This window comes from Ipomoea nil, unplaced genomic scaffold (assembly GCF_001879475.1).
Source record: "Ipomoea nil cultivar Tokyo-kokei standard unplaced genomic scaffold, Asagao_1.1 scaffold0813, whole genome shotgun sequence".
NCBI lineage: Eukaryota > Viridiplantae > Streptophyta > Magnoliopsida > Solanales > Convolvulaceae > Ipomoea > Ipomoea nil.
Genome location: NW_017617241.1, coordinates 130,296 through 153,701, shown reverse-complemented (window position 1 = coordinate 153,701; position 23,406 = coordinate 130,296). Strand labels below are relative to the sequence as shown.

Below are 23,406 nucleotides of genomic sequence, written 5' to 3'. Positions count from 1 at the left end.
TTATCTACTGCAGGGTTCGCCTGCATTAATTTGTTTTACTTTTTTATAGTGATCAGCAACACGTTTACTTTATTTGCTACCATCTAAGTACTATAGAATTGTAGATATTGATATAATATGCCTTAAAATCTTTGTTTACATTTGGATTATTATGATAATACAACACTGTCATTGGATGATGTAGCGCAAATATATATTATAGTTTTATATTTTCATGTTTTTGGTATGGTAATTATATAGTGTTATTAATTCTATTATAAATTTAATTTGTTTGCTTTGAATAACATCAAACTAATCCTAATAATGTATCCTAGCTTGACCGAATTGTAGACAATGGGCATGGCAGTAACGATGGATAAAATAACAAATTTATTTGTTATAGCTATTTTTAGAAGGCAACAAGTCTCTATCAACCAGTGTGCATTCTTCTCCAATGTTAGCAAATTGCAGGTTACAATTAATGCATTATTGTGGATGTTGGATTGAATGAATTGTTGTGGATTATTAGATAATATAATATGTATTATTGATGGATTATTTATATTATTGTTGGATTAAATAGATTATTGTGGATGATTGTTAGTTTGCCAATATGGAATTATGTATGTTGAAATGAAATGTATTAGCGGTATGAAAAACAAAATATATTTTAGTGAATAGTGCCTATAAATTTTTTTAGCAGTGTTGCTTGACGACTGTTTCGGGCGAAAGGGTTTAGACAAAGAAAATCCGAGCAGGGGTCATATTGGAACTCTTCCTTCCAGGCGGGGATCGAGTGCAATACACGGAGCACGGGTCTCTGTTCGTGTAGGATGTGGGGCACGTGTCAATTGCTTAGCTTGTGCCTCGTGATCTGTTTCGAATTTCAAAATTTGAAAAGTTTGCCCTGCTAGGTCTCGACCTCGCCCTGTGCATGTGTTCCGCGTGTCACACATGGCGAGAGACCGGCATGCACCCTTTCGCGACTCTATTAAATACCTCATTAAATGCACATTCCGAACCACAAATCCACTGTCACGTATTCCGAGCCACATTAACTGCCCCTTCGTGAATTTATAGAAATTGTCACGTATTCCGAGCAAGTCTTAAACCAACAAGCAAACCTGAGCAGGATATCCACTCGATCTGATCCGTGTACCTAATGAACTTATAGGAATCTTCGTATTTAATCAACTATTTTAATATAATCATAATTTTTATAGTAGACACTTACTCTCACGTATCGTGTATAAAAACTACCTAATCTTATGAAATAATTATGTACACTAATTTAAACTTTGAGCTATGCAAAACACAAAATGTGAATCCTAGAACATATAATTATTAAAGGTTAAACATACACTTAACAAAAATGTAACCTTTCGCATAATTCAAACATCTAGAACATATCGAAGGAAATCGTTTCTTGAGGAACAAAACTCCTCCCTCCCATTGTCTTATTGCCAAAGAAACGGGAGGCGTAATCCAATGTTCATCCGGCGCAGCAACATTAAGCCACGTGTCCACTTAGTTCCAAAAACATATCTATTCCTAGTCTCAACGCGAACAATCTACGGCCAACGTGGAGCCAGATCGCATTTGTTCCATTTCAACGGTCCAGATTCATGAGAAGAACACGTAGTCGCGCACCGTTCAAATTGGGGCTCCGAATTAGGGCTTTGCCGCATATAAATACACTTCATCCTCCTCTCTCTGTTCCCCGGAGCTCTCACACTAAAACCTCTCTCCGTCGCGACTGTGTTTCCGATTTTCAGCTCTAGCTGCAGAAATGGGCAAGGGTCCAGGTCTCTACACCGACATCGGCAAAAAGGCTAGAGGTCTGTACGCAATTGGAGTATCCTGTGTGGTTTTACTTTCATTTCATTTTCATTTTTTTGATTTTGAGCTCATTTTGTTTTGTTTTCTGGTTGAAATAGATCTTCTGTATAGGGATTACCAGACGGACCACAAGTTCACGATCACTACCTACTCTCCTACTGGTGTGGTGAGTTTTTCACTCTGCTTTGCTCGGATCTGTGCTAGGTTTTTTTTTTTTTTTTTTGCCTACTTGCCTCTATCGATGAGGATTGTTTTAGATTTTGATTTTAGGGAGGCCTACGAACAAGGCTGTTTTTGTGTAGATTTTTAATATGAGTTCATTAGAGTATAGTAACATTGTTGAAGAAGAATAGAAGATTATTGTTAGTTATTTTGATTAACATCAATAACGAATCTGATGTTGCTGGCATGCAAAGTTTCATTGATTTTAACTTTGTTTACTTGGATAGTTGGATTTGTCATTCTGTCAGCCTTTGCATTTCTGTTGCAATAGCTGCAAGTAAAATTATACTTCACACTACTATGCGTGATAATTTCTATGTGATGTTTTGCCTTTATCTAGGTTTTATATTTTTTTTTTATGGTAATGTAGCTCTGTTTTGGGTGTCTTAGTTTTTCTATGTACTGGTTAGGTGTATTTGGTAAGACTTGTTTATTCTCAATTATATTTATATTGTTATTGCAAACTGTTTTTGACAAATTTTTTTCAACTTCTCTTAACTACAGGTCATTACTTCGACTGGATCAAAGAAAGGAGATCTGTTTTTGGGTGATGTTAACACTCAGTTGAAGAATAAGAACATCACCACTGATTTTAAAGTGGACACCAACTCTAACGTGAGCTCCCATATACAATCATTTTACATATTTTTCATATCTATTTGCCTGCCCTTGCTTTTACTGTTTTATCAGTCGTTCATAGTCGCCCACGAATGATGTTTCCCTATGTTGATGCTATCACAATTTGCCAATGTCAGAATTTTTTTCGCTGCACAGTATTCCTTGCACATCCTGCTGAGACCTACCCTCTAATGGCATTTAATAATTGTTTCAAGACTGACCTGGCTGTTCTACTACCTTTTAGAGCATCCACATTTGTTGGGGAGAATAGGGGATAATGTAAGAGCGATTAGGAAAGAGAAGATGGGAGGGGAGAGGAAAAAAAAGAAAAAAAAAGGAAAATTAAATTATTTTTTTAAAAAAAAAAAAAATCAGACTGTCAGGCGTGCACGCACCCGCTGTGCGCACGTGGCTGTCACCAGTGGTGGTTTTTGTGGTGGGTCCCACCATTTCTGCATTATCTCTTCATTTGCAGAACAATTCTTTTTCAATTATCTCCCCTCCACACTAGTTATTATCTCATGTAGGGAAGAATTAATGCTGAAATCTCCCCACAATATGCACAAGTGTGGATGCTCTTAGAGTGTTTTGTTGTTATTTATTTATTTATTTATTCTGCAATACTACCCCATGTTTGTATCGTTGGCAGTGGATGGATATATTGGTTGACTTTCATATCTAGTTTTAGAACACATTTCCTAACTGTTTTATGCTTCTTTTTTAGGTCTTTACCACCATCACTGTTGATGAAGCTGCTCCTGGCTTGAAAATCATTTCAAGCTTCAGAGTTCCTGATCAAAGATCTGGCAAGGTATCTTTCTGATGGATTTCATTAAGTTTCATAAATGATAAATATAAAAAACAATGAGGCCATCTTAAGATTGCTAGAGTTTCTTACTGGCTCTCATTGTTCAACAGGTTGAGCTTCAATATTTACATGACCATGCCGGGATAAGCACCAGTGTGGGGTTAACAGCAAACCCCATCGTCAACTTCTCTGGTGTGGTAGGAACTAATGCTCTTGCGCTTGGAACTGATGTGTCCTTTGACACAAAGAGTGGAGCCTTCACCAAATACAATGCAGGCTTGAGCTTCACAAATTCAGACCTGATTGCTTCGTTGACCCTGTGAGTGGTTTCTTCTATTTAGCAATTTGCTGATGCACTTTGTAGTTTGAGATCTCTTTACTTTTTACTCTTCCTGCTTGTGTCTTGGAGTGAGATGTACGGTGTTGTGTTGAACGTCATAAATTGCTTTTGCCATTACAGGAATGACAAAGGTGACTCTCTGAGTGCATCATACTACCACCACGTCAATCCATTGAGTAATACTGCTGTTGGTGCTGAGGTGAACCACAGTTTCTCATCCAATGTGAATACCATTACCGTTGGTACCCAGCACCAGTTGGATCCTTTGACAACCGTGAAGGCACGGGTGAACAACTTCGGGAGGGCAAATGCTCTGATCCAGCACGAGTGGCGTCCCAAGTCCCTTATCACCCTATCAGGTGAGGTAGATGTCAAAGCAGTCGACAAGAGTGCAAAGTTTGGACTTGCCTTGGCTCTCAAGCCCTGAATTTGCTTTGGAATAGTTAACCAAGAGGATCAATATACGATTGCATGTTGAGAGGAAACATGGGAACATGTTCTTTGGCAGTAGTTCATCAGGTTGTTTTTTTTGGATTGTAAAAATAATTCTAGATGGTCGGATGAACCCTTGTTACTTTTCTTCTACTTCCTGAATCATCTTTCTGAAACTATTAATCATCGTACTGTACCGAAACAAAAAAGCACCATTTAAGGCCGCTGATTTTGTCATTGCTCAATAAATCTGCATCTCAGATTCACAGTGGTCTGCAGGTTTTGGACATCCTTCACGGCTTCACTGTTTAAACATCGGATCCTGCTTTATCATTGGTTTTCCTCTGCTATATAAGTAACAAATAATTCCAATTCCATGTTAGTTAGTGTGTATATATATATATATATATGCTTATTTTTTATTCTAGTTTAAAGATTATAACCGCTTTCATTTTCCTATTCCATAAAAGGTGTAACTTACCACTAAACTATATACAATGAAAACAAAAACATTATTGTGGGTTTGAACTGTTTTACAGAAAATGTCTGCACAAAAGTGGTAATCACAAGAAGTCTTCTTACCCCATTTAGAACACTGTTCTCTTAAATTTCCGTATATTAACCATTTCTTGACCTCTTGGATCAGGTCAAGTCTACACTCACGAAACATTTTTAGCAGAGGTTCTTTCATTCCAAATCATGTATAGTTCAAAACAACTCCAACAAGAAGGCTACATGTAATATGCAGTAACTAAGCATGAATATAATGTTCTTCTCTTGAGTGTATGTATCACCATCAATCCGCCGTGGAGGAACTTTCCGGCAGAAATTCTCTTGCCGCTGCCAACAAAACATCATCATTATATTAATGTTGGGAAACAAATGAAGCCTAGCCTTCTACTCATACCATCTGCAAGGTAAACAAATAAAGGTGTTTTGTGTGTTTCTAACTAACCTTGGGATGTGGAGGGAAGAAGGAGGAGGTGCATGGTGGAATTGTTGGGAGGCAGAGCTAGGCGGAGCGGGGAAATGCTGTGGTTCAAAGGGTTGCGCGTGCATACAATGATATCTTCAAGCCCCGTTTCTTCTTCCAACTTTTCACTCAACTCCTCCAGACTATGCCCTTTAAAATAGAAGCTCGGCCATTCCACTGAATCATCAACCCTTCCTTTCTCGTCCCCCACTGCGTAATATATTAGCCGACCCTCCGCCGACTGCACAACCTCGTACGTACATTTCACATTTCTTGTCACTATATATTCTAGCTACAAAAATGCTTCCTAACTATACAATTATCACTCCTTATTAAGAGCTATAATTCTAATTTTTGTTCTAAATTTACAAGTGACCCTCCACTCGAAGTCCCTTTTTATCAAAACATCCATTTTTGGTCATGACATGATTATTTTGTCCTTTATTAAGGAAACAGACATTTCTGTATTCAATTATGCATTTTTCAAAAGAATATACCGTGTCAACTTACTTTGTATAAAAAGATCAAAATGTCTTTTGTACTTAACGAAATTTCAATGATTTTATTAATAGAGAACTAAAAATGGTCATCTCAGAATAATACTAGATCAATGAAGATGTTCTAATAAAAAAAGACTAAAAGTAAACTGTCACATATAAATCTATGACTAAAAAAATAATGCACGCATGGAGGTAAAATTTGGAAAGAGGACTCCTTGTGCACAGTAAGCAAATGTCTAGCCTCTATGGTTCAAGTTTAGTTGAGTTACCATAATTTACATCCTCCCAAATGTTCTGTTGGGTCGAGGTGTAAGGACCTCAGAGTTTGGGGTTCAAACCTTTTGAAAAGAATGACTAAAAAAAGAATTAACTCCATTATTAATTACTCCCATTTTTTTATTTTTTTTTTTGAAGTTGAGTGCCTAATAGCAAGTAAACAATAATGGAATACTATAAATGAACATATTATAAAAATGAGGGACCAAAAGTTTGAGTAAGTTACTTACCGAGGGTGCGGAAACGGTTGAGGAGGTTAGGTTAAAGGTGGTTAAGTCATCGTCGTCTGCGTCAGCGGATCGCGGTACCTTTTCCGGCTCTTGTTGCCGGAATTCGAGAACCTCAACCTCCCAAAAAATCCAATCCTTATGCCGGTGAGGAATGTCGTGGGTGATCGAGTTTCTCCAAGGGGGAATTCCCGCATTTGCCCTCAGGAAGTTCCCGTATCGCGTTTTCAGCTTCACCAAGTTGCCTTCCCTCACGGGCTCCCATTCGATCTTCGAATCCAATTTCTTCGGCATCGTTTGGAGAACCCTCCTGCCAGTCACACCGAGGAGGTGCTGCTCGTCGGCGGCGGTTAGGTATCTGCCGAAGCAGCTCTTGAGGCGGATCACGAAGTGCGCGCCCTCGACGAATTCCACGGTCCATTTCGCGGCCTTGGAGTCGCGGTGGCGCCGGTCCTGGATAACCGATTCCTCGTTGCGATCGGCCACGAGGTATTTGTCGTGGTGGCTCTTTAGCCTCACGGTTTTGGCTTTCTCGAAAACCTCCATTGCAGATCTGCGAGGGGTTATGAAATTTCGCGTGCCCCAATCTCAATATAAGGAGATCGGAGATATTGAAAGTGACGGCTACAACCACTGGAAAATACGTGTGAAGAATCGCTTTTTGGTGTCGACGAAATTAATGCTTGGCCGTTTCTGTGAGCTACACGGAGAGAGAGAGAGAGTCTGGAATGGAATTATGGAAGTGTACGCTTTACTTCCCCTTGCAGATTGATGCATGTGACTTTATTAATGTTTCTCGAAAATTTTAGGTATTTTAACAATTTGAGAAATGAGAATGAAATTTTTAATAATGTAAATTTTATTTTATTTTTTTAAAAAAAAAACTCAATTATTAATCTTAAAAGGGCAGGAACGGTGAGAGATCGAGACGGAGATAGAAAACATGTTTCCAAGGAGGAGCAGTGAGGAGTGTATTGTTGTAATGAATAGAAAATGTGGAACATATTTTATTCAAGACCTATCAGCTTGATTGGTAACATAGTTAACTTATCATTTATCAGTTCATTTTAGTTTATTTGATCATTATTAATTGTTTGACTTAGTTAAATAGTCAACATGAATGTTTGATTAATTAGATTTTTGTAACAATTTATTACTCTAAAATGTTAAATTTTAAAAGATGTTTAAAAGTAACTTTTTCAACTTTTTAAGAAAGTCATTTTACATGTAATTAATTATCAGCAAACAACTAATTTATCAAATAATTTTCTACAATAAACTAATGTTATTAACTAATCAAACTCATTAACCAAATCAGCTAATAGCTATTTACCAAATACCCTCACACTAAAATGGAAGAGCGGTGAGAAAATCATTTTTTAGAAAAAGCATGTCTCCAAGGAGGAGCCCATTTTTCAAATAATGGACAGAAAAAGTAAACTAGCAAAAAAATGGTTAACAAAGGACATTTTTTAAATTATGGACAAACAAGTAAACTAGCAAAAAGTTGTTAACAATGCACCAGCCGGGAATCGAACCCGGGTCTGTACCGTGGCAGGGTACTATTCTACCACTAGACCACTGGTGCAAGTTGCAGGTCTAATTAATCCATATATCTTACAGCTTCCTTCTTTATGGATTTCTGCAGAATCAGAACTTATAAATAAGCTTACTATAGGCGCATGTTTGCCTGAACTAAACATATTGGTCTGGAAAAATGGCTTACATATACACAGACAAAAACAAGGATTTTACAATTTTTTTCATCTTGGAGAGAATATACAGTTACTACTGAAAGAGAGTCATGATACCTCATACCAGCATTCTCATGTCACTCATTCTGTTGACAATTCGAGATGCATCGTTTAATCTATTCGCTCTTTCATATATACCAGCCACCACTATATGCAAGTCTTTCTTGTTGATGTGGGGATCAGAGTTAAGTTTCTCGAACAATGTTTCAACAGTCTCGAAATCCCTTCTGTCACCATAGAGACTCAGCATCTGAAAATGGACTTCATCTGAGAACACGCAGCCCTCCTCGTGCATCTCCCTGTACAGACCGTCTGCCTTCCCAACCTCCCGCAGGTTCCCATAAGCGTTAAGGACTAGAGCGATTGTGTTAGAATCAGGGAAATAGCCTGCCTCTCTCATTTTCTCGAACGCCTCAATTACATTTCTGTGCTTTCCGAGTCTAGAGTAAAGATCAATCATGCACTCGAAAACTTCTATGTTCTTCACCTCCCCAGCATCCACAGCCTGTCGAAATACCCAGGTGGCCTCTTCTACTCGCCCAGCTCCAGCTAGAATGGTTATAGCAGTTCCCCGAGGGATATTATCAGGGCGTTTCAGCTCTTGCAGCAGCCGCTTAGCATGAGCAACCAAGCCAGCCCTCTCGTATGCCACAATTATTGTTTGGTATAAAACCTGATCAATTTCAACCCCGGAACTCCTTAGCTTCTGGAACAGCGTCGCTGCTCTATCCAACTTCCCTGCTTTGCTCCATATAGAGATCATTGTCGAGTAAGTAATGGTGTCGGGCTCAATCCCTCTACTCTGCATTTCCTTAACAAGGTTATTCGCTTTCTCATGCTCAAGCGTCTTCCCATAGATCTTAATCATCGTGTTATATGTCACAACGTTTTGTTCGATACTCTTCCTCTGCATCAACCTAAACAAATGTATGGCTTCCCCAAACAGCTCGGCATCACCATAAACCCTCAAAAGCGTGTTGTAACTAATCACGCTCGGTTCAATTCCCATCTTCCTCATGCTCCAAAAGAGCGTGTCTGCTTCCTTCGCCATTCCAAGCTGCCCGTATACATCAATCATTATATTGCATGTTGTCAAATCAAGACGGCAATTCGCTTCCTTCATCTCAGAAAACACAGATAGAGCTTCCAAAATCTTCTGATTCTCTACGTACATATTCAAAAGTGTTGAGTAGCTAACAGTATCTGGCCTAACCCCAGCTGATTTCATCTCTTTTAGCAGTAACCGTGCTTCGCGAAAAAGCTTAGCTTTCCCAAACACATTGATCATTGTATTGTAAGCTACAAGATCAGGAACAATCCCTGAACTTTTCAGCCTAGAAAATATAGAAATTGCCTTGGAATAATCGCATAATTTACGTGACAGCTCGATCAGATTACTATACAAAACGATATCACCTGACACATGGTCCTGCTCCATCTTCTGAAGCCAAGATAGAGCATCGTCAAACAGGCCCTCTTTCCCAAACTGGGTGATCAGAGTGGAGTAAGTGTACTTATCGGGTGACAGCCCCCGTTGGCGCATTTCGTCGAACAGCCCATAGGCGAGCTGCCATTGCTTCGCCCGGAGCACGTTACGCAGCACGACGTTGTACGCAAACACGGAGGGAGTGTACAGAGCCTCTTCATTGATCCAATCGAGCAGCGCAAGCGAGCGTTGCCAGTCGGCTTCGCGCGAGAGGAGGGTGACCATGAACTTCATCGAAAGTGTTCGACCTTTGTACGGCGACATCAAAGCGAAAAGCTCATGCTCGTTGCTTGTCTTGCTTATTGACAGTAGCAGCTCCTCCATGTCGACGCTGCTGTCCAAGAACGCCGGCAGCTGTTTCCGGCGGTACGGTGTGGTTCTTGGTGACGACGACGGCGGCGGCGGCGGCTCAGCCGTCCTCCTCCAGGCATCTTTTGACGAAGAAGTAGCGGAGATCGCCAATACGATGAAGTGGGTCCGAAGTTTCGCGGATTTCTTACCAAGCACGGCGATTCCGGCACGGTTGTGTGGCAATGGTGAAGGTGTAATGGAGCATACGTGTATGGAAATCGCGACAGAAAGCATTTCAAATCTTGTCTCCTCTGCTTTCGCAAAATTTTGGGGGATAATAGATTAACAGGATGTTAAACATCAAACACAAGAATGTGGGCCTGTTACAGGCCCATTTTTATTCATCAATAAGGAGTCCAATCATTAATCAATGAAAGGCAATTTATATCCTACACCACGGCGCGCGTTGCACTGTGCGCCCAGATACATAACGACGTCGTTTTAATTTCTTTTTTTTTTTGAAATTTTTCGCCCTAGTGAATGACAGTAATTTTTTCTTTAAAAAAAAACCCGTTGTTCAAAAATGTACATAATGTTATACTAGAATACACATAATTGTATACATGAATGTACATAATTATTTAACAAAATATACATACTCTTTTTAAAAGATAATACACATAATCTAACATAATACATAATAAACATAAACTTTTAACATAATACACATCAACTCTTAACATAATACACACAAATTTTCTGATTCGGATGTACATAATTGTATAAAAAGAATGTACATAATTGTATAAAAAATGTACATAACTGTATGAACAAATACACATAATCACAGCAACTTCCTACCGCGCCTCCCAAAACGACCCTAAAACGACGTCGTTTTGGGAGGCGCGCGACGCACAGTGCTACGCGCGTCGTGGTGTAGGGTATAACGATTGTCAATGAAAAATACTGTGTGCTCTCACTATATACTCCCAATTTTTATTCGCATAAATAAAATTTTGATATGGACACTTATATTGGGACTCACAAAAAAAAATAAAAATTATCAGAGCCCGCGACATCAGGGAGTAAAATGAAGGGAGTAAGATTTGGGAATTCATATAGTAGAACTCTTATACAATTGATCACACGAGTTGTTATACCATCGACTAGAGTCCACCTTGTAAGGTAGATTCTGGTTCTAAACGACGTATAAATTGTGTATTTTTAGTATTAGAATTGTGAACTTTTAAAATATAAATTGTGTTTGTGAATCCAATATAAGGTCATCAAATCTTAATTTGTTAATATTATGTAACTGAAATATTTGAAAGGAATTTGTGAATACAAAACAAGATAATCAATTACATATATATTAACATTGTGTGTTTGTAGTATACAAATTGTGAATTTTTAAAATGTTAAATGTTACTGCACGATTAAACTAAAAGAAACTCATAACACCACATTTACACATCATGGGTATGAATATATGTATGGTTTAATAAACTCAATTAATATTCTTTTACAAAAATTTAACAATATTGTTAGTATTATAATTGTACTTGTGTGCGGTGAGCTTGAAATCAATATTTGTTATATATTTTAATAAATATGTTATTTATTTTAATCAATATTAAACACCAAGTGTCAAATTTTTATTTTTTAATACAAACATTATATCCGTAGTACAAATCAGTATTTCGTACAATACAACAATGGTAATTTCAACTACTAATGCTTATTAAGAATAGGCAATTAGGTACTAGGGATGTTGTCGAATAGTAACATTGTAACCCCTGCTTTTAATATACATGCAATAATGATGCTTTAACAGCTTATTAAATATATGTCATTGCTGTTATAAGGGATTCTAATACCAAATTAAAAAAAAAATGTTTCGGTCTCAATTAAAAGTTCATGTATATATTAGTATATAATTGAATGGTATATAATTCAGTTTTCATGCGGTTGGGTGTGTCTCGTGTGGTTGTGTGGTTTAAACAAAGCCATTGATCTTGCTTAAATCAATGTTTAGGATTAACAATAATTAAACAAAAAAAATACGATAGTAATTTAGTGTTTTTGCATTTAGGTCAAATTTAAGGTGTGTGATTTTCTTTCTTAAGGTGCGTGGTTTGTGTGCTTAATGTAAATCACGGTGATCCACTGACTCAGTAAACATGACCAGTGGTGTGTACAAGGGATTTGCCCACTTTGAACATAATCCCCACACTACTGCTGTTGAGGTTTGAACATTAATCTCTTATCTCAATTACTACTGCTTACTAAACCATTGAGTTAAATCTGTGTGAACAAATGCATAAATTCTTGTTCAAGGTAAAAGCAAATTTTATCCATCAAATATTCATAGTTAGTCATTTCTATGCTATCAAAAGTTACCAAACATATTAATTAATTAAGAGATTAAAAAATATATTTTTTTGTTCCCATTCTTATTCATGTAGAATTCTTATACACTCATGGAGGTTGACTTTAACAAGAACAAGAATGCGAATTTGCATTTCTTTTTCTTTTTTTTGGGGGGTGGGGGGGAGTGGGGGGGGGGGGGGTTAATACAGTGATGATATATATTAAATCAAATAATAACAGCTGTGGACTGTGTCTTATAGTGCACGAGCACAACGCCATTTAAACTAACTTCCAAGATTCCTGTTCATAATATTATTATTTTTTTAAACTTTAATAATTATATATAGTTTTTAAAAAGTCAGTTATTCTTTATTAGAGCAGGGCTAATGGTTTTAACAAATTTAAGATTTTTTGTTAAGTTGGTGCAAAGAGGGGAAAAATAATTAAAAACAAAATAAAATTGTCGCAGTAGTCGCTAACTGACGACCACCCTAATGTATGCAATGGGTAAGTGCACATGTTGGCCAAATGTAGTAATCTTTTTGTTTTGTTTTTTTTTTTTCATTTATAACAAAAAAACATTAAATTAGTAGGAGAATTCTTTTCTCTCATTTCCCTTCTAAATTAACAACAATTTATCAAACAAATCATTAGGAACGGAGCTCTTAAAGAATTAAACTAAATCTCAAACAAAAGAAAGTTAATATAGGCACCTTTAAACCTCGTAACATTTACACACGTATTTGTTTCAAAATACATGCGGTGTTCAATTAATAATCCCTATGGCTGTCTATTGACCCTCAAATAACATTACGAAGATGAAGATGTGAATCTTGTCATTATCCTTGATATGATTTTTGCATCTAAATGATTGATTGTGTTATTGTGATATTATCATGTTCTATATATTTTTATATTATATGGACCATACTAAAGACCCATACATTATTAGTCACAAATAGCTGCCGACTACCTAACCAATATTCCGTACAATACAAGCAGGAAATAATGTCAAATTTAACTACTAATAACACCTAAATAGGATTTAGGCAATTAGGCATTTGAGCAGTTGTCTAATAGCAACGTTGTAACATCTAACCTTAAATTACACTTGCAATAATGATGTTTTAACTTTTGATCAAAGTACACGTTAGCGTTATTTATTGAAGTAGGATAGGATTGACTTGCAAGTCAGAAGAAAAACCAGTTAATTCTAATTATGAAAATTTCACGCACGTAGCGTTATTAAGTACAAAAAATATAAAATATAATAATGATACCATTATGTACGATTTCATAAATTTCTTAACCTTAAAATTATATACGGGAAAGGTAAACAACTAAGTCTAATTAATGTTAAATTGTATTGTTAATTGTCGAAATAATTAATTTCACTTTTGGTCGCACGATGTTTGAGATCTATTATTTTTGGCACAGTTTTAAATTTTTTTAATTTTGGTACTTATTTTTGTTAGTTTTATTCGTTTTAGTCTTTCCGACCAAATTGACGATAAAATGTTGCAGGATTTTATATTTCCAAGGGTAAAATCGTCACCCCAATGAAAGATCTTCAATATCTAAATAAAATCATTGTAAAATTATATCTATATGTGTTTGACCGATGAGAATAATGAAGAAGAGATACATAAACTATGCACATATCTATGAGATTTATAGCGTTGATAATTGACAAATCATTCTTTTTCTTAGGGATGGCAACGGGGCGGGGCGGGGGCGGGGAGTATACTCCCCGTCCCCGTCCCCGTCCCCGAAACCCCGACCCCATCCCCGTCCCCGTCCCCGTCCCCGGCAGAGAATTGAAAATAACCCCCATCCCCGTCTCCGCGGGGAATTAGGCGGGGACGGGGATTCCCCGATCCCTGTTCAATTCTTAATCAAAATTTTAAAAATTAAAAATTTAAATCTTAATTATATATATATATATATATATATATATATATATTATTTATTTATTATTATTAATTATTCGGGGACGGGGCGGGGCGGGGAGGGGTATCCCCGTCCCCGTCCCCGTCCCCGTCCCCCGAAAATTTACAACATCCTCGTTCCCGTCGGAGCGGGGATCGGGGATCCCCAACGGGGACGGGGCATATTGCCATCCCTACTTTTTCTCTTAATATGATTTTTCTTTTGTTTAGATATTGAAGATTTTTGCTTGAGATGATGATTTTGCCCATAAAAATATATATAATCCTACAACATTTCACCGTCAATTTGGTCGGAAGGACCAAAACTGATAAATATAACAAAGTTAGGCACCAAAATTACACAAATTTAAAATTGTGCATCAAAAGTGATAAGAGTTCAAAAGTTGTGGGATCAAAAACTTTGTGTGTTGAGCTCGATTAGAGGGTGTTTGACAAAAACTAACTTTGGATATTTAAGTACAAAAATTATGTTTTACTTACTTAGCCACCACTTTCAGAACAATAAATCTCCTTTTTAACACTAGGTGTGATTCACCAATGCAAGGTAGCCAATTAAACAGTGGCACTATTGTATTTATACTTTATCTATTACAGGGTGTTTGGTTGGAAGCAATTGTAATTCCCTCATATCATGAAATTGCAATTTATAGTCTCCTCCCCTACCCCTACCTAGACTTGGCAATTCGTGTATACGAGTCCGTTAACGGATCGACACGAACACGATAAGGCTAAACAAGGACACGACATGTTATGATTAACGGGTTCAAATTTTTAACACGAACACGAACACGATTTGTTAACGGGTTAAACGGTTTGACACGATATACACGTTTTGTTAACAGATTTCAAGTCGTGTCGATACGATATGACACGAAACCCGTTTAAACCCGTTATTTCTATTAATTTATTTTAAAAAAATTAAAATTTAAAGTTAAGTTCTAAAAAAAAAAAAAAACTACCGTTCAATTCATCAAACAAACTAAAAAATATTCAATTCATAACATTCATAAAATGATAAAATAACATCCAAAAATTATAATTAAAGGAGCCCATACAAGTTTTTAGAATAAAATTGAACACAATAAAAATTCAAAATTCAAATTGTTAAACGTCATAATTGGTGTAGGATCTTGGCCTAATTTAGTAAATTCATCCTTAGTCACGTTCATAATATCTTTTGTAATCTCAATAATGACAATGGTTCTTACCTAAATGACAATAATTCTTAGCGGGTTATAAACAGGTTTTGTAAACGGGTTAACACAATAATATTAACGGGTTAAACGAGTTCTTAATATGTTTAACGGGTTGACCCGTTAAGACACGAAACATAACGGGTCCTTAACGGGTCAATCCAAGACACGTTAATGCTAAACACTAACCCATTATTTTCATGTACGGTTCCGTGTCGTGTTAACGGATCGTGTCCATAATTACCAGGTCTACCCCTACCCCATCCAGGAATTGCAATTTCACACTTTGTGAATTTGTAAATCAATGACAAATGACTATTTTACCATTATTCTCATTATTATATTCTTTTTATGTAATAACATTTTAGTATTTTTTTTTTTTTTTGAATGCTACTAGCTCTATTACATTGTAGTATCTGTTCAACATTTTAGTATTTATTTACTTATTCTTTTTCAATTTCCTATCATTATATTCATGTTTACAAAACAATGTAATTTAAATTCTCATTTTATTATTTATCAAAAAAATTCTCTTTTTATTTATTTCTCATCGAATTATAATTCTTTCCCCTTAATAGAAAAAAGAGTTTTTCTAAAGAAATAAGATTAAAATTCAACTAAAATGGTATTATTCCGTTAGTTGTAAATAGTATGGCATATTTGGTTCGCGGAATAGATTTGGAATTGAATAACATTCATAGTAATAGGTATATTCTTTTGTTTGGTAAACATTTATATTCCCAGAAACATTGTTTCTCGGAATAGAGATTTCATACCCCTTTTAGATATTAAGCTATTCTTGAGTTCTCAAAATAGTCTAAAATTGTTATTTTCAATTTTACTCATTTTATTCTTAAAGTCTATTTCTTTTGCAAACCAAACAATATAATACAATTTTTATTTTATTCATTGTCTATTCCATTTCTTATGTAATAGTATTTCTATTACTTTAAAATTCATTCCGTAAACTAAATGATACCTTAGTGCAATAAAAAAAAAAAAAGTAATTGTTTTCATTTTAAATGTGGGTATGAAATCTGGTGGTCATAACCTGATGATTAAATATGAAAATTAATCACATTATATTGGGAGAAAAGTGGAATTAATTAGAATGGAACTCCCAACTAGTAACCATATAGGTGAACCGAAATCCAACCGCTCCTCATAAATAAACAATTACAAAGAAAAAGAAAGCATTCAAAGCGTGAATATACCAAACCTTAAATACGACTCAAGGAATAGGAGATAGAGCGAGCGGTACTGTTACTATAAACAAAATGAAATGATTGCTTCTACCGAAGATCTGAAACTCAAAGAAAACGTAGCAATTTTCTGATTCTGATTGATTAAGCTGAAAACCCCTTTCTTGCTCTTCACCCTAATCCCTTCCTGCCCAGAAAGATTAGGATTTTTAGGATAGGACTCTGAAACTGAAACCCAGATGATTTGAATTGAATTGAATTGATTTTTGAGTTGGTTTTGGAGCTACTGGGTTTCGTCCATTTGTGTTGGTTTAGTGTAATGGTGGCAGATCAAGTGCAGAGCTGATGAAAAGACTGAATCTTGGAGTTTTTTGATTTGTTTGGTGGGAGTGAGATGAAGAAGCTGAGGAACTATTATCTGAATCTGAGACACCCGCAGAAAATGGAGCGGAAATGGATCTTTCCGGTGGCAATAGCGTCCATTGTGTCGCTGTTTCTGTTGTTCCTCACAACCCTAACTTCCTCGGACGGCACGCCGCTGCTGCCGCTGTACCGCTACTACGCCTCCACCTCCGCCGCCTCCATTTTTATCGAATCCAAGCTCCGCCCCATCCCCGTTTCCGCGCTGCCGCCGCCGCCGCGCATTGCCTACCTCATCTCCGGCTCCGCCGGCGACGGAAATATGCTCCGGCGGACTCTCCAGGCCCTGTACCATCCCAACAACCAGTACGTGGTCCACCTCGACGCCGAATCCTCGCCGCAGGAGCGCCTCGATCTGCGCAACTACTTGCAATCGCACCCCACCTTCGCCCGATTCAACAATGTCCGGATGATCAGCAAGGCCAATCTGGTCACCTACCGTGGCCCCACCATGGTGGCCAACACCCTCCACGCCGCCGCCATTTTGCTCAAGGAAGGTGGGAATTGGGACTGGTTTATCAACCTCAGCGCCTCTGATTATCCTCTAGTCACTCAAGATGGTAATTCATTACACTATTCTTCAATTCGGAGCTTCATTAAACTATGATTTTGTTTGATTAATGTTTGGTTTGGTTTGATTGGATTATTAGATCTGCTTCATACATTTTCGCATTTGCCCCGAGATCTCAATTTCATTGATCATACAAGCAATATTGGCTGGAAAGAGTAAGTGGGGGTGGCCCCTCGCCCTTATTTGATAAGTGATAAAATTTCCTCATTACTAGTCTTTGAAGAATGGATTTCAGCATTAATTATGTGGTTCTGTTCTTTCTGTTTATGAAGGTTTCAGAGAGCAAAGCCGATTATAATCGATCCCGGGTTGTATATGTCGAAAAAGGCTGATGTTTTCTGGATTACACAGAGAAGAAGTGTGCCAACCGCTTTCAAGCTCTTTACAGGTGATAATTCACATCATTAAAGCAATAAAGATCGAATCTTTGTTTCTGTTTTTGCTCTCTAAGTTCTATTGATGGTGGGTTGAGCATGTAAATACCGGGGCACGAGGGTATCAATCATGCTTTAGTTAGTTGTCTCATTTAGAACTTCTGCTTCGTATCACGCTTAGTTGTCACCTTCACCGGGTCATAAGAGATGCATGTTGTAGGTAGGGCACCAATGGAAGGCAGCTACTAGAAATGAAAAAGTTCCATTTTTTCCCCCATTAACTGTCCCGTGAGCAAACTGCAAAGGTGAAGAAATTTAGACGGAAAAATCTAATGGAAAAAGGAATTTCTGCTAAATGAGGGAATCTTTCATTCTTCCACTTCTTTGTCATGTGGTGTGGTGGAAGATGTGGTTGGCATATCCCTTTCATTATTGCGTGCTAAGCATAATTATTTACGTTTAAACAATAATGTCAAATCAGAAGTGTAGTTTATATGTCACGGGCATTTATTGTGGAGGATTTTTAGGGAAGTATATCTAAATCTTGGAAGGAAAAGATGCTTTGGCAAAAGAATAACGAAAAGCGGGGATGGGATTAGGGAAAAAGTATCACACTTACTATAAACTCTGGCTCGTGGAAATGGGTAGTTCATCTGCTCCAATTTGAGTAATGTATGAGTTCCAATGGATTTCTTTGTTCTCTCAAAGAAGGAAATTTCTATTTTCTACTTTCCAAAAAGAAAAAGACATGGTCCAAGCAAGAATCTTGTTTGGATAGTGATGCATCTTATGGACAGAAAAGTTACTCTACTTAACATTCGCCCTTGATGATAGTAAATTTTTCCTGTTCATATTTCCCGAGGCTTAAGCTAGTGTTTAGGATTTTGGCGTTGAGGCGTAGAAGATGCCTTTTTGCTACCCGATTTTAACTTTTGTTGTGTTGCAAAAATCGGGCCTAGGTGCTAGGCGGTCGGCCACCTAGGCGCAAGGCGGTCGGCCACCTAGGCGCAAGGCGGTCGGCCACCTAGGCGCTAGGCGGTCGGCCACCTAGGCGCTAGGCGGTCAGCCACCTAGGCGCCCTAGGCGGTCCCCAGGCGCCTAGCAATTTTTTCAACCTTGCTTTTGTATAGTGAAAAACTATTTGAATTGCGTTGAACTTAAGCTCTCCACATGGTATCGTTTGATTACAGGATCTGCTTGGATGGTCCTCTCTCGGCCCTTCATCGACTTCTGTATCTGGGGATGGGACAACTTGCCTCGGACCGTTCTCATGTATTACGCGAACTTCGTATCATCCCCGGAAGGGTATTTCCACACCGTGATCTGCAACGCGCAGGAATTCAAGAACACAACGGTGAACAGCGATCTCCACTTCATCTCGTGGGACAACCCGCCTAAACAGCACCCTCACTACCTGACCCTCGACGACATGCAAAAGATGGTTGACAGCAACGCCCCGTTCGCCCGAAAGTTCCACCACGACGATCCGGTCCTTGACAGAATCGACTCGGACCTCCTGTTCCGCGGCCAAGACATGCTCGTCCCCGGGGGATGGTGTGTGGGGAGCCAGGAGAACGGGACCGACCCATGCTCCGCCGTGGGAGACATCACGCTCCTTAAACCTTCTGCAGGTGCCAAGCGGCTCGAGAGCCTGATAAGCTCGCTTCTATCGGGCGAAAAGTTCCGCCCGAGGCAGTGCCAGTAGCGAGATTTTTTGTATAAAAGGCGAGTAATCTGTTCTTCGTGCCGGAAAGAGATGATCCTCTCAATCTCATCACCGAAAAGTTTGCTGAACATGCGAATTCAAGACTCCTGAATATCATGCCCAAATCTGCAGACTGCAAGGCTTTTTCGCCTATAATGGGTGCCCAGAAATGTGAAATGTTAGGTAAAGAACAGAAGATTCAGGTTTTTTTTTTTTTTCATGTACTCAAATGTAAACTTATTCAGACGCCATTACACTTGTTCTAAGCTCCTCTTCAAACACTGACTCACAAATTATGATTCATTGCATATCTCTGCCCCTCATCGCATCATTCTGGTGTAATGGGTGGATGCCACGTCGAGCTATGTATGTTATGTTTGTAGTTTAACAATTTTTTTAGTCACTTTTGAATTCATGGATCTTATTACAAGTTATCGCTTTCAGCCTTTTATAAAGATGAAGCGTTGGAGTAAAGATTAAAAGTATGTAATTCTGTAATTTGGGGTATTTTTTATGGTCTATTTTAGTTGTTTTAAATAAGCAATAATGGTCCCTACATTAGGCACAGGATTGATGTGACTGAAAGATTAGAGTCTGATTGGTGAATTGATCTTCTGCAGGTATACTTGGAATGAAATTCTGTAAGCTTTTATGATTAATTTAGCGAAACTAGAATTATTTAAGTATTTTTTTTTTTTTTTTGGTAAGGTAAGTATTTTTTTTAAAAGATTACACATTAATTGATATTACTATATACCATTTTACATAATTATGCACAATAAGTATTACATAAACCAAAGAAAATTGGTCACTACATGTGCTCACAACGATATCAAAATTGAATTCTTGATCTAAATCTCCTCTTCAACTACTCAAATTTGAGCGCTTGTGCAAGTGGAAGGCAAAATCTATCAACCCCAAAGCCCAACATCATGCCTGATAGAATTGTAGATAAGTAAATTAAGGTGATTCAGTAACCTTTTAGGTGAGACGAATTGAAATTAAGGTGATTCAGTAACCTTTTAGGTGAGACGATGATGCCCAACAAAACATAAAACATATATCTATTAAAGCAAAATTGTACGTGGATTGGATAGCAAACTCATCATGATGCGTCTCGTGTTGATATGCAGAGTTTGATCATCCCCGAAGACATGAAGCCTCACACTTTTTACCGATATTGTTAGTGTCTTTTGATGTAGATTTGTCTAAAATGAAGGTTAGCTGCACATTTCATGTTGATGCCCGGAATTCAAAATGTAAAACTACTAACACAACAATCATCATCGTACCACAAAACAAAACTTACCTCGGAGAACAACTAACGTCGACAATGCAACCAGGAAACCGTGGGCTTCTTGTCACAAGAGAGCGGCACTTGCCTCCTCAACTTTCCGGCCAGCAATACGACGGAAAGCAACCGCTCCATTACCGGCCGGCGGCAAGTGCCTTCTCTCCTGCGACAGGAAACCCGAGGCTTCCTATCTCCCGGCAGCTCACAAAATGACAACCATTAGCATTTCTTTTTGCTTCAGACAAGTGATAATAACCTACCATTGATTTAGTCCAAATTTATAGACTGAAAATTGATTTAATTAAAAATGAAACCCTGTGGTGTATTGATTACTAGCTGTCCTTGCCCATAGAAGATAGAACACAAACTGAAAGGAATCTAGAACTTGTCAAAGCGTCATTCATAGTTCCATCCGCGCGCTCACTAGTATGAACGCAATCCCTTTCACACAGCTAAAACTAGGTTGATGGTCAATGGTCAACCTTCATGCTACCAAAATTCACAGCTAACTAGCTTCATTGTCAACAGTCAACTTTCATGCTATTAAAATTCCAATTTTATGTATATAATGAGACAAGGAAACAATACTTTTAGTCTCGAATCTCGAGAAATATAACGAGTATTTTGGTCTTGTGTTATGTTTTTACTCTCCGTTGATGTGATATGTTTTGATAGATTCAGCTGGAAAAAAATTGATTATAATTTTTATTTATTTTCTTTTTATCATTCAATAAATTTAGGACACCAAAAATTTACTCTTTACCTCCAAATTTGGTCTTTAAAATTTCGTGAATATATAATTGAGAGATTTAGAAGTGTTATTACTCAGTTGTTTCTAATTAAAAGTGAGAGAAAATTTCAATATTGGTCATATAACTATAGGAGTCTAGTTAATTTAAATCCTTTTTTAAAAGTATCAATTCAATATCTTAACTATGCAATATTTGTTAATTTTAGTCACTTCGGCCAAATTTCGTCGAAAAATTTTAATAGTTAAAATAATGAGAGTATTTTGGTCCTCTTTTCTTCTTCCGGCATTCTTTCTCCCTCTAAACCCTATCTTTAATATCATCAAACCTCCTTTCTCCATCATCTTAGTTCATTGCATTCACCAAAAACGGGAGAGGAAGGAATGAACTCGTCCAGAAAGAAGAAAAGAGACGTGAAATGATCAAAATATCCTCATTATTTTAACAGTTAAAATTTTTCAGAAATTTGACCGGCAATTTGACCAGAGTGACCAAAATTGACAAAAACTGCATAGTTAAGGTACTAAATTGACACTTTTAAAAATTAAGGACTAAAGATCCATATAGTTATATGACCAAAACTGAAATTTCCTCTTAAAAGTGATATCTTATACTCATTTTTTACTACATACACTTCATTCAAGTATTGTGTCCAATCACATGGAGGTCTATCGAGAGCAATTGACAGTGGTATATATATACACTAGTTCTACTTGTTCACACCATAGCAAACCCTTAGTCGGACTCGGACATGTATGCTCTCATATGAAGAAAAACAATGCCCGACAATTGTTTGATGCAAAATGATTCATAACCATCGCCTCGTACACCTTTACAAATAATAACTGGATTCGGCAACGAAGTATCAATAATTGCTCTAAGGGCATCCACACTTGTGCATATTAGAGGAAGATTTCAGTATTAATTCTTCTCAATGGGGATAATAACAAATGTGGGGTGGGGATAATTGTGGAGATATTTATCCTGCAAAATTGGGGAGAATGCAGAAAAAGAAGAAAGAGAAGAAAAGAGGAGCTGCTGTGCGCGTTTCGCGCACAGCAGCTCGCCCACACGGGCGCCGAGGGCGCGTCAGGCGCGCCGTTCGGCGCGCCTGACAGGTTATTTTTTTTATTATTTTTTTTTCGTTTGTTTTTTAATTTTAGTTTTTTAATTTTTTTTTCTCCCTTCCCCACATTCTCTCTCCTAATCACTCTTACATTATCCCCATATTCTTCCCAACTAATGTGGATGCTCTAAGCTTTGAGAGATGATAACACGTGCTTCGATTTCCACATTCCTAATTATAATGGCACCAAGTAATTCTCCCATAAGATGATGAACGATATTGACTATTTGTAAATTATTAAATTAAAAAAATAATTATGAACAGGTACTGCATTATAACAGAAAATTTAAAATATATATATATATAGTATGTTATCATAAACATTTTATTTAAAAAAAAAAATTACAGAGCATATCATTAAGAAATGTATTCTTTTAGCTCAAAATAATCAAAAATATATATATTTCTTGAACAATAATTACTAAAAATATAATTATCCAATTTTATTACAATAAGCCCTATATATTCAGATAAACAATCAAAATACAGGTTACATTATATCCGATTTTTCAATATGTATACACCACCACCACATTCACCCCCAACCCATTCAACCTCCATCCAATATATATCTTGTCCAAATTTTCTCACCAAAACTCAAAGACATTTTAGTAATATCAACATCTATCAAACAAAAATATCATTTACAATTTTATTTTAATATATACAATTTTTAAAAATTAACTACACTTTCTTTTTTGAAAAATT

General features: G+C 37.2%; 4 protein-coding genes and 1 non-coding gene across 5 annotated transcripts; 2 read left to right on the top strand and 3 right to left on the bottom strand.

Annotated features, from left to right (window-relative positions):
- The first annotated feature begins 1,684 nt into the window (after positions 1 to 1,684).
- On the top strand, positions 1,685 to 4,527 carry LOC109178198 (mitochondrial outer membrane protein porin of 34 kDa). Its single transcript, XM_019327785.1, has 6 exons — positions 1,685 to 1,817; positions 1,917 to 1,984; positions 2,545 to 2,655; positions 3,383 to 3,469; positions 3,577 to 3,785; positions 3,927 to 4,527. The coding sequence occupies exons 1-6, from the start codon at positions 1,769 to 1,771 to the stop codon at positions 4,231 to 4,233; spliced, it is 831 nt and encodes a 276-aa protein (XP_019183330.1). The 5' UTR covers positions 1,685 to 1,768; the 3' UTR covers positions 4,234 to 4,527.
- Positions 4,528 to 4,836: 309 nt separating this feature from the next.
- On the bottom strand, positions 4,837 to 6,797 carry LOC109178199. The gene is made up of 3 exons (XM_019327786.1): positions 6,218 to 6,797; positions 5,194 to 5,452; positions 4,837 to 5,078 (listed from the first exon to the last, which is right to left on the bottom strand). The coding sequence occupies exons 1-3, from the start codon at positions 6,758 to 6,760 to the stop codon at positions 5,035 to 5,037; spliced, it is 846 nt and encodes a 281-aa protein (XP_019183331.1). The 5' UTR covers positions 6,761 to 6,797; the 3' UTR covers positions 4,837 to 5,034.
- A 934-nt stretch (positions 6,798 to 7,731) lies between these two features.
- On the bottom strand, positions 7,732 to 7,802 carry TRNAG-GCC. Its single transcript has one exon. It is a non-coding gene; the product is annotated as a tRNA-Gly (tRNA).
- Positions 7,803 to 7,918: 116 nt separating this feature from the next.
- On the bottom strand, positions 7,919 to 10,085 carry LOC109178195 (pentatricopeptide repeat-containing protein At5g39980, chloroplastic). The gene has a single exon (XM_019327782.1). The coding sequence runs from the start codon at positions 10,037 to 10,039 to the stop codon at positions 8,027 to 8,029; it is 2,013 nt and encodes a 670-aa protein (XP_019183327.1). The 5' UTR covers positions 10,040 to 10,085; the 3' UTR covers positions 7,919 to 8,026.
- A 6,365-nt stretch (positions 10,086 to 16,450) lies between these two features.
- LOC109178197 (beta-glucuronosyltransferase GlcAT14B-like) lies at positions 16,451 to 19,984 on the top strand. Its single transcript, XM_019327784.1, has 4 exons — positions 16,451 to 17,439; positions 17,530 to 17,605; positions 17,723 to 17,838; positions 19,015 to 19,984. The coding sequence occupies exons 1-4, from the start codon at positions 16,854 to 16,856 to the stop codon at positions 19,527 to 19,529; spliced, it is 1,293 nt and encodes a 430-aa protein (XP_019183329.1). The 5' UTR covers positions 16,451 to 16,853; the 3' UTR covers positions 19,530 to 19,984.
- The last annotated feature ends 3,422 nt before the right edge of the window (positions 19,985 to 23,406 follow it).